We start from the raw sequence: 12,367 nt of genomic DNA on the forward strand, positions 1-12,367 counted from the left end.
GAATCTGAAGTGGGAGAAAATCCGTATAATCTCAATGATTTGGGAGAAACATAAAGAGCTCTTTGAATAATTTTTTGCAACACTCTAATAACGCCATCGTCTGAATTAAATTGTTATTTATTAGCAATTTCACAGACAACAAAAGAATGACGGCGTTGTGCATCACTAATCTGTAACATAATTTCGCAGCACGCCCTGATATCTGCATGGCAGTTGAACTCTAGATGAACTGAAATTATTATTCACTAATGGCATTTTGCATGCATTTGCTATTGTTGCAGAAACTCTGTTATTTTTTTAAGAGCTTGTTTCCTGCCTTGTTTCATCATTTCCTGCTCAAGGGACAAATATCAGTTGCTGGTAGTGATTGCCTGAGAAACAATGCATGCAGCACAATGGAATCGCTCTCTGTTTATCATGGGGCCATCAGTCGAGAAATGTGTGAGATGCGTCTGTGTGAAGCGGGCAAAGACGGGAGCTATTTAATTCGAGACAGTGAGAGCGTTGCTGGAGCCTACTGCCTCTGTGTCCTGTAAGTCCTCAAGAAATCTCTGCATTTTTGTGAATTATGAATAATTTCAAGTGTGTTGAGTTAATGCACAATTTCACAATTACAAATTAAGTCACAATTTCAATTTCAAAAGGGCAAGTTCTCTTTACTGGCCTGTGCTTGTTCTGATCTGTGATTTCACACACTCTGACAGGTGTAATGGGTTCGTCTACACGTACCGGCTCCAGAAAGACACATCGGGCTCCTGGGCGGCCGAGGTGAGGATCTTCAACACAACAACAAAATTATACATTTAAAGACACAACACAAACCTCATATGCAACATCAGATATTATCAATGAAATATGATTAGCTTTAAAAATGCTCTAGCTTTGTATTGTCTCACAATTGTCTGCTTTTGAAAACGTGTGACAGTTAGCCCCATAATTATGACTTTTTCTTTTCTTGTTCTTCTTTTTTTTTAACTGCAGCTACAAAAATCATTTTTGAGTTTTCACACTTTTTGGCTTTTCATAAAGTGTTTTTCACCCTAGTGAAGAGAAAACATCCTAAATGCACGTGGTAACACTTTAGTATGGGGAGCACATATTCACTATTAACTACAACTTTTGCCTCAATAACTTCTAATTACTGCTTATTAATAGATGGTAAGGTAGTTGTTAAGTTTAGGTATTGTGTAGGATTGTAGAATATGGTCATGCATAATAAAGCATTAAGTACTAATAAACAGCCAATATCCTAATAATATGGATGATAATAAGCAACTAGTTAATATGGAGAATTGAACCCTAAAATAAAGATTACAACACATATTTAAGTGTATCATTTAGAGTCTGTAGATTTCAGTTACAGTACACACGGTTTCTCAAAATCATGTTTTTCTTTACATACACCAAACTTTCTAGAGTTTTATTCAAATCTATATTTTATTACAGAGGGGTCTGTTCATTTATAATTTGCCTGATTTTATACATTTTATTGTATAGAGGTATGAAACAGTTATTGATTGGGTGGGTTGAGATTTAAACGATTTTACAGAAATGAGAAATCTCTCAAATCGAACAAATTTGGGTTTTTTTCCTGACTGTTGACAGTATTTTCTGATTTATGATAAATAGCCAAATTGTCTCTTTAAAAACCTTTGAATCTAATGTCAAAAACAAATGTAACGAGTTTTGAACCGGACTAGAAATGTACGCAAATTAGAGCTTATTTAATTAGATAATGCGTAATTTTTTTCATATTTAAACAACATTTCAGAAAACTTGTACGACAAAAAATGTTTGCAATTCTTAATGTAATCAATCAACTGGGGAAGTGTGGTGATATCTATTCGTTTGTTTGTTTTTTACTCTATTCACCTGAGGTTTTTCAGAGAACTAAATGAATGCTGGAGACACACAAATCGTTTGATTTTCCAATAAAAAGCAATAATTAAAAAAATTATTCCTCTGCATTACACATATGCATCATGTGTAACTAGATATTGTGTTAATCTGTCAGTAGTAATTCATGGGGGTTAAAATGAGAATGACTCAAATGTATAGAGGTATGAAACAGTTATGGATTGGGTGGGTTGAGATTTAAACAATTTGACAGAGTTGAGAAATCTCTCAACTCGAACATCTATAAAGCCAAATCAAAAAAAAAAAATGATTTTTTTGTTTTCTTCTGACTGTTGACAGTATTTTGTGATTTATGATAAATATCCAAATCGTCTCTGTAAAAACCTTTGAATCTAATGTCAAAAACAAATGGAACAAGACTTTTGAACTGGACTAGAAATGTACGCAAATTAGAGCTTATTTAATTAGATAATGCGTCATTTTTTTCATATTTAAACAACATTTCAGAAAACTTGTAAGACAAAAAATGTTTGCTATTCTTAATGTAATCAATCAACTGAGGAAGTGTGGTGATATCTATTTGTTTGTTTTTTACTCTATTCACCTGAGGTTTTTCAGAGAACTAAATGAATGCTGGAGACACACAAATCGCCTGATTTTCCAATAAAAAGCAATAATTTAAAAAATATTTCCTCCGCATTACACATATGCATCATGTGTAACTAGATTGTGTTAATCTGTCAGTAGTAATTCATGGGGGTTAAAATGAGAATGACTCAAATGTATAGAGGTATGAAACAGTTATGGATTGGGTGGGTTGAGATTTAAACGATTTTACTCGAACATCTATAAAGCCAAGCTCTCATTTTGAGGCCGCATGACTTTACAGTATAGCTATAGATCTGAATAGATGACATAATGAAAGAAATATGGGTGCTCACATTTTTACACGCGTTGCGTATATTTGGACTATTTCTGATTTACAGATTTTAGTTGATCTGCCCTAGTTCACCGGGTCCTTGCAAATACATTATAGTGATGTTGTTTGTTTGTTTTTTTTGACAGACAGCACCAGGTCAGACGAAACGCCTGTTCCGAAAAGTCAAGAATTTGATAAGTGCCTTTGAGAAACCCGACCAGGGCATCGCTGTTCCCCTCCTCTATCCCGTAACTGTCCAGAAGTCCTGCTAGAACATCATCATCACCATTCTTAAACCAACTAAACAAACTACAAACATGTGGACATTTTTATTTTATGCTGTTTCATAATAACATGTGGATTTGTATATATAAAAGGGTTGTATAAAAGAAAAACAAAAATCTCTTTTGTAAAGAATGTTTTTCTGTGGGAAATTGTGAAGGCTTCATCTCTATGTGATCGATGGTCAACAAATATCGTTTTTTTTTTATCCTATTCTTAAACCGTTACCCCTGACCCAAATATGTGTTTTCATGGGTTATTATCAATACTAAACCTACCTATAAGTTGCTGCATTATTTCAACTTCCTAAAGTATAATTTGGTCCCACTTTATATTAGGTGCCCTTAACTACTATGTACTTACATCAAAAAATAAGTACAATGTACTTATTGTGTTCATATTGTATTGCAAAACACTTTTGCTGATATTGAGGTGGGATACGGGTAAAGTTAGGGACAGGTGTGGTGGTATGGGTAAGTTTAAGGGTAAAGTTAGGGACAGGTGTGGTGATGTGGGTAAGTTTAAGGGTAAAGTTAGAGCAGGTATGGTGGTATGGGTAAGTTTAAGGGTAAAGTTAGGGACCGATGTGGTGGTATGGGTAAGTTTAAGGGTAAAGTTAGAGACAGATGTGGTGGTGTGGGTAAGTTTAAGAGTAAATTTAGGGACAGGTGTGGTGGTGTGGGTAAGTTTAAGAGTAAAGTTAGGGACAGGTGTGGTGGTGTGAGTAATTTTAAGGGTAATTTTAGTGACAGGTGTGGTGGTATGGGTAAGTTTAAGGGTAAAGTTAGAGCAGGTATGGTGGTATGGGTAAGTTTAAGGGTAAAGTTAGGGACCGATGTGGTGGTATGGGTAAATTTAAGGGTAAAGTTAGAGACAGATGTGGTGGTGTGGGTAAGTTTAAGAGTAAAGTTAGGGATAGGTGTGGTGGTGTGGGTAAGTTTAAGAGTAAAGTTAGGGACAGGTGTGGTGGTGTGAGTAATTTTAAGGGTAATTTTAGTGACAGGTGTGGTGGTATGGGTAAGTTTAAGGGTAAAGTTAGGGACAGGTGTGGTGGTATGGGTAAGTTAAAGGTAAAGTTAGGGACCGGTGTGGTGGTATGGGTAAGTTTAAGGGTAAAGTTAGGGACAGGTGTGGTGGTATGAGTAAGTTTAAGAGTAAAGTTAGGGACAGGTGTGGTGATATGGGTAAGTATAAGGGTAAAGTTAGGGACAGGTGTGGTGGTATGGGTAGGTTTAAGGTTAAAGATAGGGACAGGTGTGGTGATATGGGTAAGTTTAAGGGTAAAGTTAGGGACAGGTGTGGTGATATGGATAAGTATAAGGTTAAAGTCAGGGACAGGTGTGGTGGTATGGGTAGGTTTAAGGTTAAAGTCAGGGACAGGTGTGGTGGTATGGGTAGGTTTAAGGTTAAAGTTAGGGACAGGTGTGGTGGTATGGGTAGGTTTAAGGTTAAAGTCAGGGACAGGTGTGGTGGTATGGGTAGGTTTAAGGTTAAAGTTAGGGACAGGTGTGGTGGTATGGGTAGTGTCACGGGGTGAGGAATCACACGACAAGGCAGGTTGAGTGCAAAAGGCCCCGGAGGGTGGATTTTATTTACAGTGCTCGTGTAAGGGTGAAAACAGTCAGTGAGCCGGTGCGTGGTGGCTGGTGAATCCTCGTGCTCTGTGGTGCTCGATCCTGGTGAAAGTGGGTGTCCAAGGTGCTCCAGTGAAGTGGGCTGTCTGTCACTCGCTGCTTTCTAGGAGAACAATAAAGAGAGAGGTTAGTCCAGCAGTACATTCAGCTCGAGACCAGAGTCTGTCTGTCTGCTCATCCATAGCTGCTTATATGTCTCCGGGCTGATGAGGTGCAGCTGTGACCGATCAGCCCATGGTGATGACGTGCAGGTGTGTTGTTGCCAGGGCGACGCTGATTCCTCTGGGTGGACTCGTCACAGTAGGTTTAAGGTTAAAGTTAGGGACAGGTGTGGTGGTCTGGGTAAGTTTAAGGGTAAAGTTAGGGACAGGTGTGGTGGTATGAGTAAGTTTAAGGTTAAAGTTAGGGACAGGTGTGGTGGTATGAGTAAGTTTAAGGGTAAAGTTAGGGACAGGTGTGGTGGTATGGGTAAGTTTAAGGGTAAAGTTAGAGACAGGTGTGGTGGTATGAGTAAGTTTAAGGGTAAAGTTAGAGACAGGTGTGGTGGTATGAGTAAGTTTAAGGGTAAAGTTAGAGACAGGTGTGGTGGTATGAGTAAGTTTAAGGGTAAAGTTAGAGACAGGTGTGGTGGTGTGGGTAAGTTTAAAGGCAGGGCTGTACGTTAGCTTTTTTTGCACATAGCACTGGTGCTACAGAGGTCGAAAGTTTTGTAGCACAGCCCACAAAATTGTAGCACATGTATAAAACGTCTGTTACCATGTCTGAAAAATTACAAAAAGTGCTATAAAACACAAATATTTAAGAATAAAAATAATAATAACAATTATTATTATTATTATTATATTTTACAGAAAAAATAAATCATTAGAAAGGTCAAAGGTTTTACAATAAAATATTAAATTATGATCATAAAATGTGTGACTGTAATGTCTTAATGTCGAGCTGGGTCCACCGGAATAGAGTCCACCGGAACAGAGTGCACCGGAACGGCCGGAACAGAGTGCACCGGAACGGCCGGAACAGAGTCCACCGGAACAGAGTGCACCGGAATGGCCGGAACAGAGTTCACCGGAACGGCCGGAACAGAGTCTGCCGGAACAGAGTTCACCGGAACGGCCGGAACAGAGTCGGCCGGAGCGGCCAGAACAGAGTCCACCGGAACAGAGTTCACCGGAACGGCCGGAACAGAGTCCGCCGGAACAGAGTCCACCAGAACGGCCGGAACAGAGTCCACCGGAAAGGCCGGAACAGAGTTCACCGGAACGGCCGGAACAGAGTCCGCCGGAACGGCCGGAACAGAGTCCGCCGGAACGGCCGGAACAGAGTCCACCGGAACAGAGTCCACCGGAACAGAGTCCACCGGAACGGCCGAAACAAAGTCCGAACAGAGTCCACCGGAACAGAGTTCACCGGAACGGCCGGAACAGAGTCCGCCGGAACAGAGTTCACCGGAACGGCCGGAACAGAGTCCACCGGAACAGAATCCACCGGAACGGCCGGAACAGAGTCCACCGGAACGGCCGGAACAGAGTCCACCGGAACGGCCGGAACAGAGTCCACCGGAACGGCCGGAACAGAGTCCGAACAGAGTCCACCGGAACGGCCGGAACCGAGTTCACCGGAGCAGAGTTCACCGGAACGGCCAGAACAGAGTCCGCCCGAACAGAGTCCACCGGAACAGAGTCCACCAGAACGGCCGGAACAGAGTCCACCGGAAAGGCCGGAACAGAGTCCACCGGAACGGCCGGAACAGAGTTCACCGGAGCAGAGTTCACCGGAACGGCCAGAACAGAGTCCGCCCGAACAGAGTCCACCGGAACAGAGTCCACCGGAACAGAGTCCACCAGAACGGCCGGAACAGAGTCCACCGGAAAGGCCGGAACAGAGTCCACCGGAACGGCCGGAACAGAGTCCGCCGGAACAGAGTTCACCGGAACGGCCAGAACAGAGTTCACCGGAACGGCCGGAACAGAGTTCACCGGAACGGCCAGAACAGAGTCCACCGGAACAGAGTCCACCGGAACTGCCGAAACAGAGTCCGAACAGAGTCCACCGGAACGGCCGGAACAGAGTTCACCGGAACGGCCGGAACAGAGTCCACCGGAACAGAGTTCACCGGAACGGCCAGAACAGAGTCCACCGGAACAGAGTCCACCGGAACGGCCGGAACAGAGTTCACCGGAACGGCCAGAACAGAGTCCACAGGAACAGAGTCCACCGGAACGGCTGAAACAGAGTCCGAACAGAGTCCACCGGAACGGCCGGAACAGAGTTCACCGGAACGGCCGGAACAGAGTTCACCGGAACAGAGTTCACCGGAACAGAGTCCACCGGAACGGCCGGAACAGAGTCCACCGGAACAGAGTCCACCGGAACGGCCGGAACAGAGTTCACCGGAACGGCCAGAACAGAGTTCACGGGAACAGAGTCCACCGGAACGGCCGAAACAGAGTCCGAACAGAGTTCACCGGAACGGCCGGAACAGAGTTCACCGGAACAGAGTCCACCGGAACGGCCGGAACAGAGTCCGAACAGAGTCCACCGGAACGGCCGGAACAGAGTCCACCGGAAAGGCCGGAACAGAGTCCACCGGAAAGGCCGGAACAGAGTCCACCGGAACGGCCAGAACAGAGTTCACCGGAACAGAGTTCACCGGAACTGCCGGAACAGAGTCCACCAGAACGGCCGGAACAGAGTCCACCGGAACACGGTCCACCGGAACACGGTCCACGGTCCACCGGAACAGGGTCCACCGAAACAGAGTCCACCGGAACACGGTCCACCGGGGAACACGGTCCACCGGAACACGGTCCACCGGAATACGGAACACCAGAACACGGTCCACCGGAACAGGCTCCACCGAAACAGAGTCCTCCGGAACTGCCTTTCTCCTCCTCCTCCGTTTCGGAACTGGGACCACCGGAACAGTATCCACCGGAACAGACCTCCTCTCCCTGGCATCTCGTTCCTGCAGGCGAGCAAGACCCTCCACCATCGCCTCAAAGGTATCTCTATCGTAAATGCTCCTGATCAGCCAGTCCTTGGGCTCGTCCTGACCTGACCGCGAACCTCCTTAGATCAGTTCCTTGTTGGCGGAGGGATGCTAAGGCCTGGAACTACAGAATGCGCTCAGCATAGGGGCATGAGACCGTGGAAGCGGGCAAAATCCTCTTCCGCTGAGTCCTTAACATGGTCGATACGTTATGTTACGCTCAAACTAAAGAAAAACTAAGGTGAAGACTCAAATGCAGGAAGGGATGGTTTTATTAACAAATAAACACATTCAAAAACAAAAACCCACAAGGGGGAAAACAGAACAAAACTAGAAACAAGAAAATAACATTTCAAAACAAACAACATACCAAAAACAGGTCAAGCAGAGGGAGCAGAAAACGGGGAAGGGCGACGTTAAACAACGTATCGACAAGGACTGTGAACACAAGGGAACTATTTAAAGGGGAAGAAATCAGGAGGGAACAGGTGGCAAAAATCAAACACTAATCAGATAACAAGGGGGAGGGATCAGACAGAGACACGAGCACATAGCCCAAAACAACAATACACCATATGTGCTCCACAAGACAGGACAGGTATGTGACACAGGTGTGGTGGGATGAGTAAGTTTAAGGGTAGGGTTAGGTGTAAGGGAAAGGTCAACAGTGTAATTATAAAGGTTACTACAGAAATTAATTACAGAGGTAATTACATGCAGGTCATTTAATAATAATATTTTAAATGTTTGCAACTGACTTAATTAATTCAAATATCACTACAGCACACCAGATTATTCAGTCGGAAATATTTTTTTCCTGTGCCAAAATGATATTTTTCTGTAGAATGTGATAATTTGTGTGTTAATTGAGCTTTAATTTTTTTTTATTAATTATTAGAACAAAGTACTCTTTATTATTCCAAACAAAATTAGACCCCAAAAGTATCTCACGGAGATATAAATATCTTCTTTTGTGTCAGACTAAAGAAAGAAATCGATAGGGTGAATTAAGGGTGATTGGAACATAAGGTCAGACAGGACAGTATGACTATACAGAGTTTATTTTCCTGCCTAATGAGTGGAAATAAAAACTCCTAGCTGAGACCACATAATCAAAATTGGTTGCCCTCATTGGTGTGATATCATGTAGGTGGGCGGGGCAGGCATCAAACAGGAAGTTGACCCTAAAATGCATGACGTTGGGGAAATGACAGCTGGTTTTCATAATAAGGTCATAAAATCGTCATATTATTTCACTCAAACCTTTGATGGAAACATGAATATGATGCACTATTTTCATAATTCGGTTGCTTTTATTTTGTCCCATCCACCCAAACACAGTTTTGGGACAGTGCGTAAAGGCTTAGCTAGATAAGAAAATGATTAACCTTGCAATTGATAACCATTGCATATGCTCTGCTCTAAATTGGTGTTTCCCAACCTTTTCATGTGTGCATCCCCTAATCAACCACAAAATGTTCATGAACTAGCTGGATTATGATCAAATTGAACTTTTTATTATTTACTGATTTTGTTCCAGTAATACACTATATTCATCTTCCTATCAAAGGTTTGTCAGTTTCTATATTTAACCGTTTAAACACTTTTCAATGAGTTATGGAGTTCAAGCCTTCTTTACCATTACAGGATGAACTAATATTGAGACATTGAAAAAATAAAATAAATATTCTTAATAATGATGAACAGAAAAAAGAAGAAAATCTTGCATATGAAATTAAATTAAAGTGAACCAACTTGTGTAATAAATATGCTTACACTACTATAGCCTAAATCAATGAAATGATGTGCTGTCCCAATCACCCAACCAAAAAAAAAGGGTTTTGGCTCAGTTTACTTAAAAGTGTATGCGTCCTTTCCTTAAATTGGAACTTGTTTCTTGTTCAAATGGATAGGTAACATTTTCCGTATTACAGTATCATGTGTTGGACTGATGTTTGACAAGAAACCTTACACAAGATGGAAATTCAAAAAGTCCCAATCACCCTACAGTTACGGGTTGGTGTAGTGCAGCAGGGATGAGTAGACTCGAACTTCCAACAAAGACAGGTTTATTAAACGAGAGACTCAAACAGGAACAAAACACAACGTACCAACCAAAATAAGCATAACATTACGAATGGACAAGGAGTGCAGGGAAGTGAGTCCAATATAAAGGGAGTGCAAATGACGAGGACCAGATGCTGGGAATCCAGGGAGACCGGGAGAGATAATAATGGAGTGAGTTCAGGTGAGGGACAGGGAGGATTATGGGACATGGAGTCCAGGACAAGCATGGATTGTAACACCTATGAGTTAGGACTGACACGAGGAAGAGTACATCATGACAGGATTTCCATTTTTGGACGGGGTCATTTTCCAGCTTTCCGGGGATAAGAAAGAAATGTGTGTGACTTCCAGGTACACAGACAGCAGCATAGAGTCCACACTAGGGTGAAAAGTGTGAGATGTCTCTTATGTGTATTTAATTATATTACCGCCCCCAAATGGTGCATCCTCTATGGGATGCACTTTCAGAAAAGCATCCTGTCTTTTCCTGGAACTTTTCATACTTCCAGTGATCCATCGCAGTTATTTTTGACCCTGGAGCTCTGGAAACCTTCCAGGCTTTTAGAGGGAACAATCCAACATCTCTGATCGAACAGAGTGGCCTCTGGTCGGCTTGGGTGACTGCCTCAAACACCCTGGAGCTCTGGAGGACTTCTAGGCTTTTAGAGGGAACAATCAAACATCTCTGACAGAGCAGAGTGGCCTCTGGTCGGCTTGGGTGACTGCCTCAAACACTCTGGAGCTCTGGAGGACTTCCAGGCTTTTAGAGGGAACAATCAAACATCTTCCAGGCTTTTAGATGGAACAATCCAACATTTCTAACCGAACAGAGTGGCCTCTGGTCGGCTTGGGTGACTGCCTCAAACACTCTGGAGCTCTGGAGGACTTCCAGGCTTTTAGAGGGAACAATCAAACATCTTCCAGGCTTTTAGATGGAACAATCCAACATTTCTAACCGAACAGAGTGGCCTCTGGTCGGCTTGGGTGACTGCCTCAAACACTCTGGAGCTCTGGAGGACTTCCAGGCTTTTAGAGGGAACAATCCATCATCTTCCAGGCTTTTAGAGGGAACAATCCAACATTTCTAACCGAACTTAGTGGCCTCTGGTCGGCTTGGGTGACTGCCTCAAACACCCTCAAAGAGAGCTGAAGGTTATTATCAGACAGGGCAAACAAAAATATAAGGAAAGGGTTGAAGGAAATATGTCCTGTACCAACACAAGAGGCCTATGGAATGGTATGAAGTCTATTACTGGTTATGGGACCAGTAATCCCAGTTTATGTCAATTGGGTATTCAGGCTAATGATGCCAATGCTTTTTTTGCCAGGTTTGATGAATTTGATTTTTCTTCTCTACACGAGAATGTTCTTTCCGATCTTAGGCAGAGCAGCTCTGAGGATTGTAGCCCAGCCATTAATTTTAACATTGAAGAGGTTCGTAAGCAGTTAAGGCGTATTAAATCTAATAAAGCAGCAGGCCCTGATGGTGTTCATCCACGCACCCTTAAAGTGTGTGCTGACCAGCTATGCTCAGTTCTTCATTCATTGTTTTCTTTGTCTCTCTTTTCTGCTAAGATCCCAGTTATGTGGAAAACATCTTGCCTTGTTCCTATTCCCAAAAAAGCTAAGGTGTCCAACAACCTTACTAATCTGAGGCCTATTGCCTTAACTTCACATATTATGAAGTGTTTTGAGCGGGTTGTACTGGATCATCTGACTAGGCAGGTGTCTGTTTTTCAGGACCGCCTTGCAATTCGCATATAGGAAGGGTGTTGGGGTAGATGATGCTCTACTTTTTATGGTCCATAATATTTACAGTCATCTTGAAACTACTGCCAGCTCTGTTAGGATCATGTTTTTTGATTTTTCGAGTGCTTTTAACACTATACAGCCACATATTTTAGCCAACAAATTAATTGATTTTAAATTGCACAATACAACTATCTCCTGGATTTTAGATTACCTCTTATCACGACCACAGTTTGTAAGGTTTGGTAATAACTTTTCTGATACCATTTTAACTAATACTGGAGCACCTCAGGGCACAGTTTTAGCTCCCTTTTTATTCTCACTTTATACTGCTGACTATAGGCATAGTCAGCCATCCTGTTGGGTACAAAAATTCTCTGACGATACTGCCTTAGTGGGTTTACCTAATCAGGGTGATGATCTTGCATACAGAAGGGAAGTTCAGTCTTTCTTCAGCTGGTGTGAGTCTAACTTTTTAAAACTGAATGTAGAGAAGACTAAAGAACTTGTGATCGATTTTAGGAAAAAAAAAGACAAGGTCCTTCCAGTCACAATTAATGGTCAGTTGATTGAAATTGTGCAATCATATAAATTCTTAGGTGTCCAATTAGATGAAAAATTGAATTGGAAAGAGAACACAAATGTCCTAATGAAGAAGGCCCAGTCGAGACTTTTCTTTTTGAGGAAACTTAGATCATTCAATGTTAGCACAAAGTTGTTAAATGTTTTTTATCAAGGGATTTTAGCTAGTGTTCTTTTTTATGCTGTACTTTGCTGGGGGGGCAGCATACCTGTCGAGGACAAAAATAGGATTAATAAGCTGATCAAGAGGGCTGGTTTGATTATTGGTCTTAGTCCAGACTTACT

The 12,367-nt window shown here is 42.5% G+C and overlaps 1 protein-coding gene across 1 annotated transcript; it reads left to right on the forward strand.

Annotated features, from left to right (window-relative positions):
• The first annotated feature begins 379 nt into the window (after positions 1-379).
• On the forward strand, positions 380-3,168 carry sh2d1ab (SH2 domain containing 1A duplicate b). The gene is made up of 3 exons (XM_079839673.1): positions 380-532; positions 705-768; positions 2,923-3,168. Exons 1-3 carry the CDS (start codon positions 396-398, stop codon positions 3,046-3,048), a joined length of 327 nt encoding a protein of 108 aa, XP_079695799.1. The 5' UTR covers positions 380-395; the 3' UTR covers positions 3,049-3,168.
• Positions 3,169-12,367: the final 9,199 nt, after the last annotated feature.

Source organism: Gobio gobio (assembly GCF_949357685.1).
Source record: "Gobio gobio genome assembly, chromosome: 16".
Taxonomy (NCBI): domain Eukaryota; kingdom Metazoa; phylum Chordata; class Actinopteri; order Cypriniformes; family Gobionidae; genus Gobio; species Gobio gobio.

What these genes read in the sequence shown, in the direction of transcription:
- sh2d1ab (XM_079839673.1), top strand. Translation starts at nt 396, where the DNA reads ATGGAATCGCTCTCTGTTTATCATGGGGCCATCAGTCGAGAAATGTGT. An exon ending in GCCTACTGCCTCTGTGTCCT is followed by an intron (nt 533 to 704) that starts GTAAGTCCTCAA and finishes ACACTCTGACAG; the next exon opens with GTGTAATGGGTTCGTCTACA. An exon ending in CGGGCTCCTGGGCGGCCGAG is followed by an intron (nt 769 to 2,922) that starts GTGAGGATCTTC and finishes TTTTTTTGACAG; the next exon opens with ACAGCACCAGGTCAGACGAA.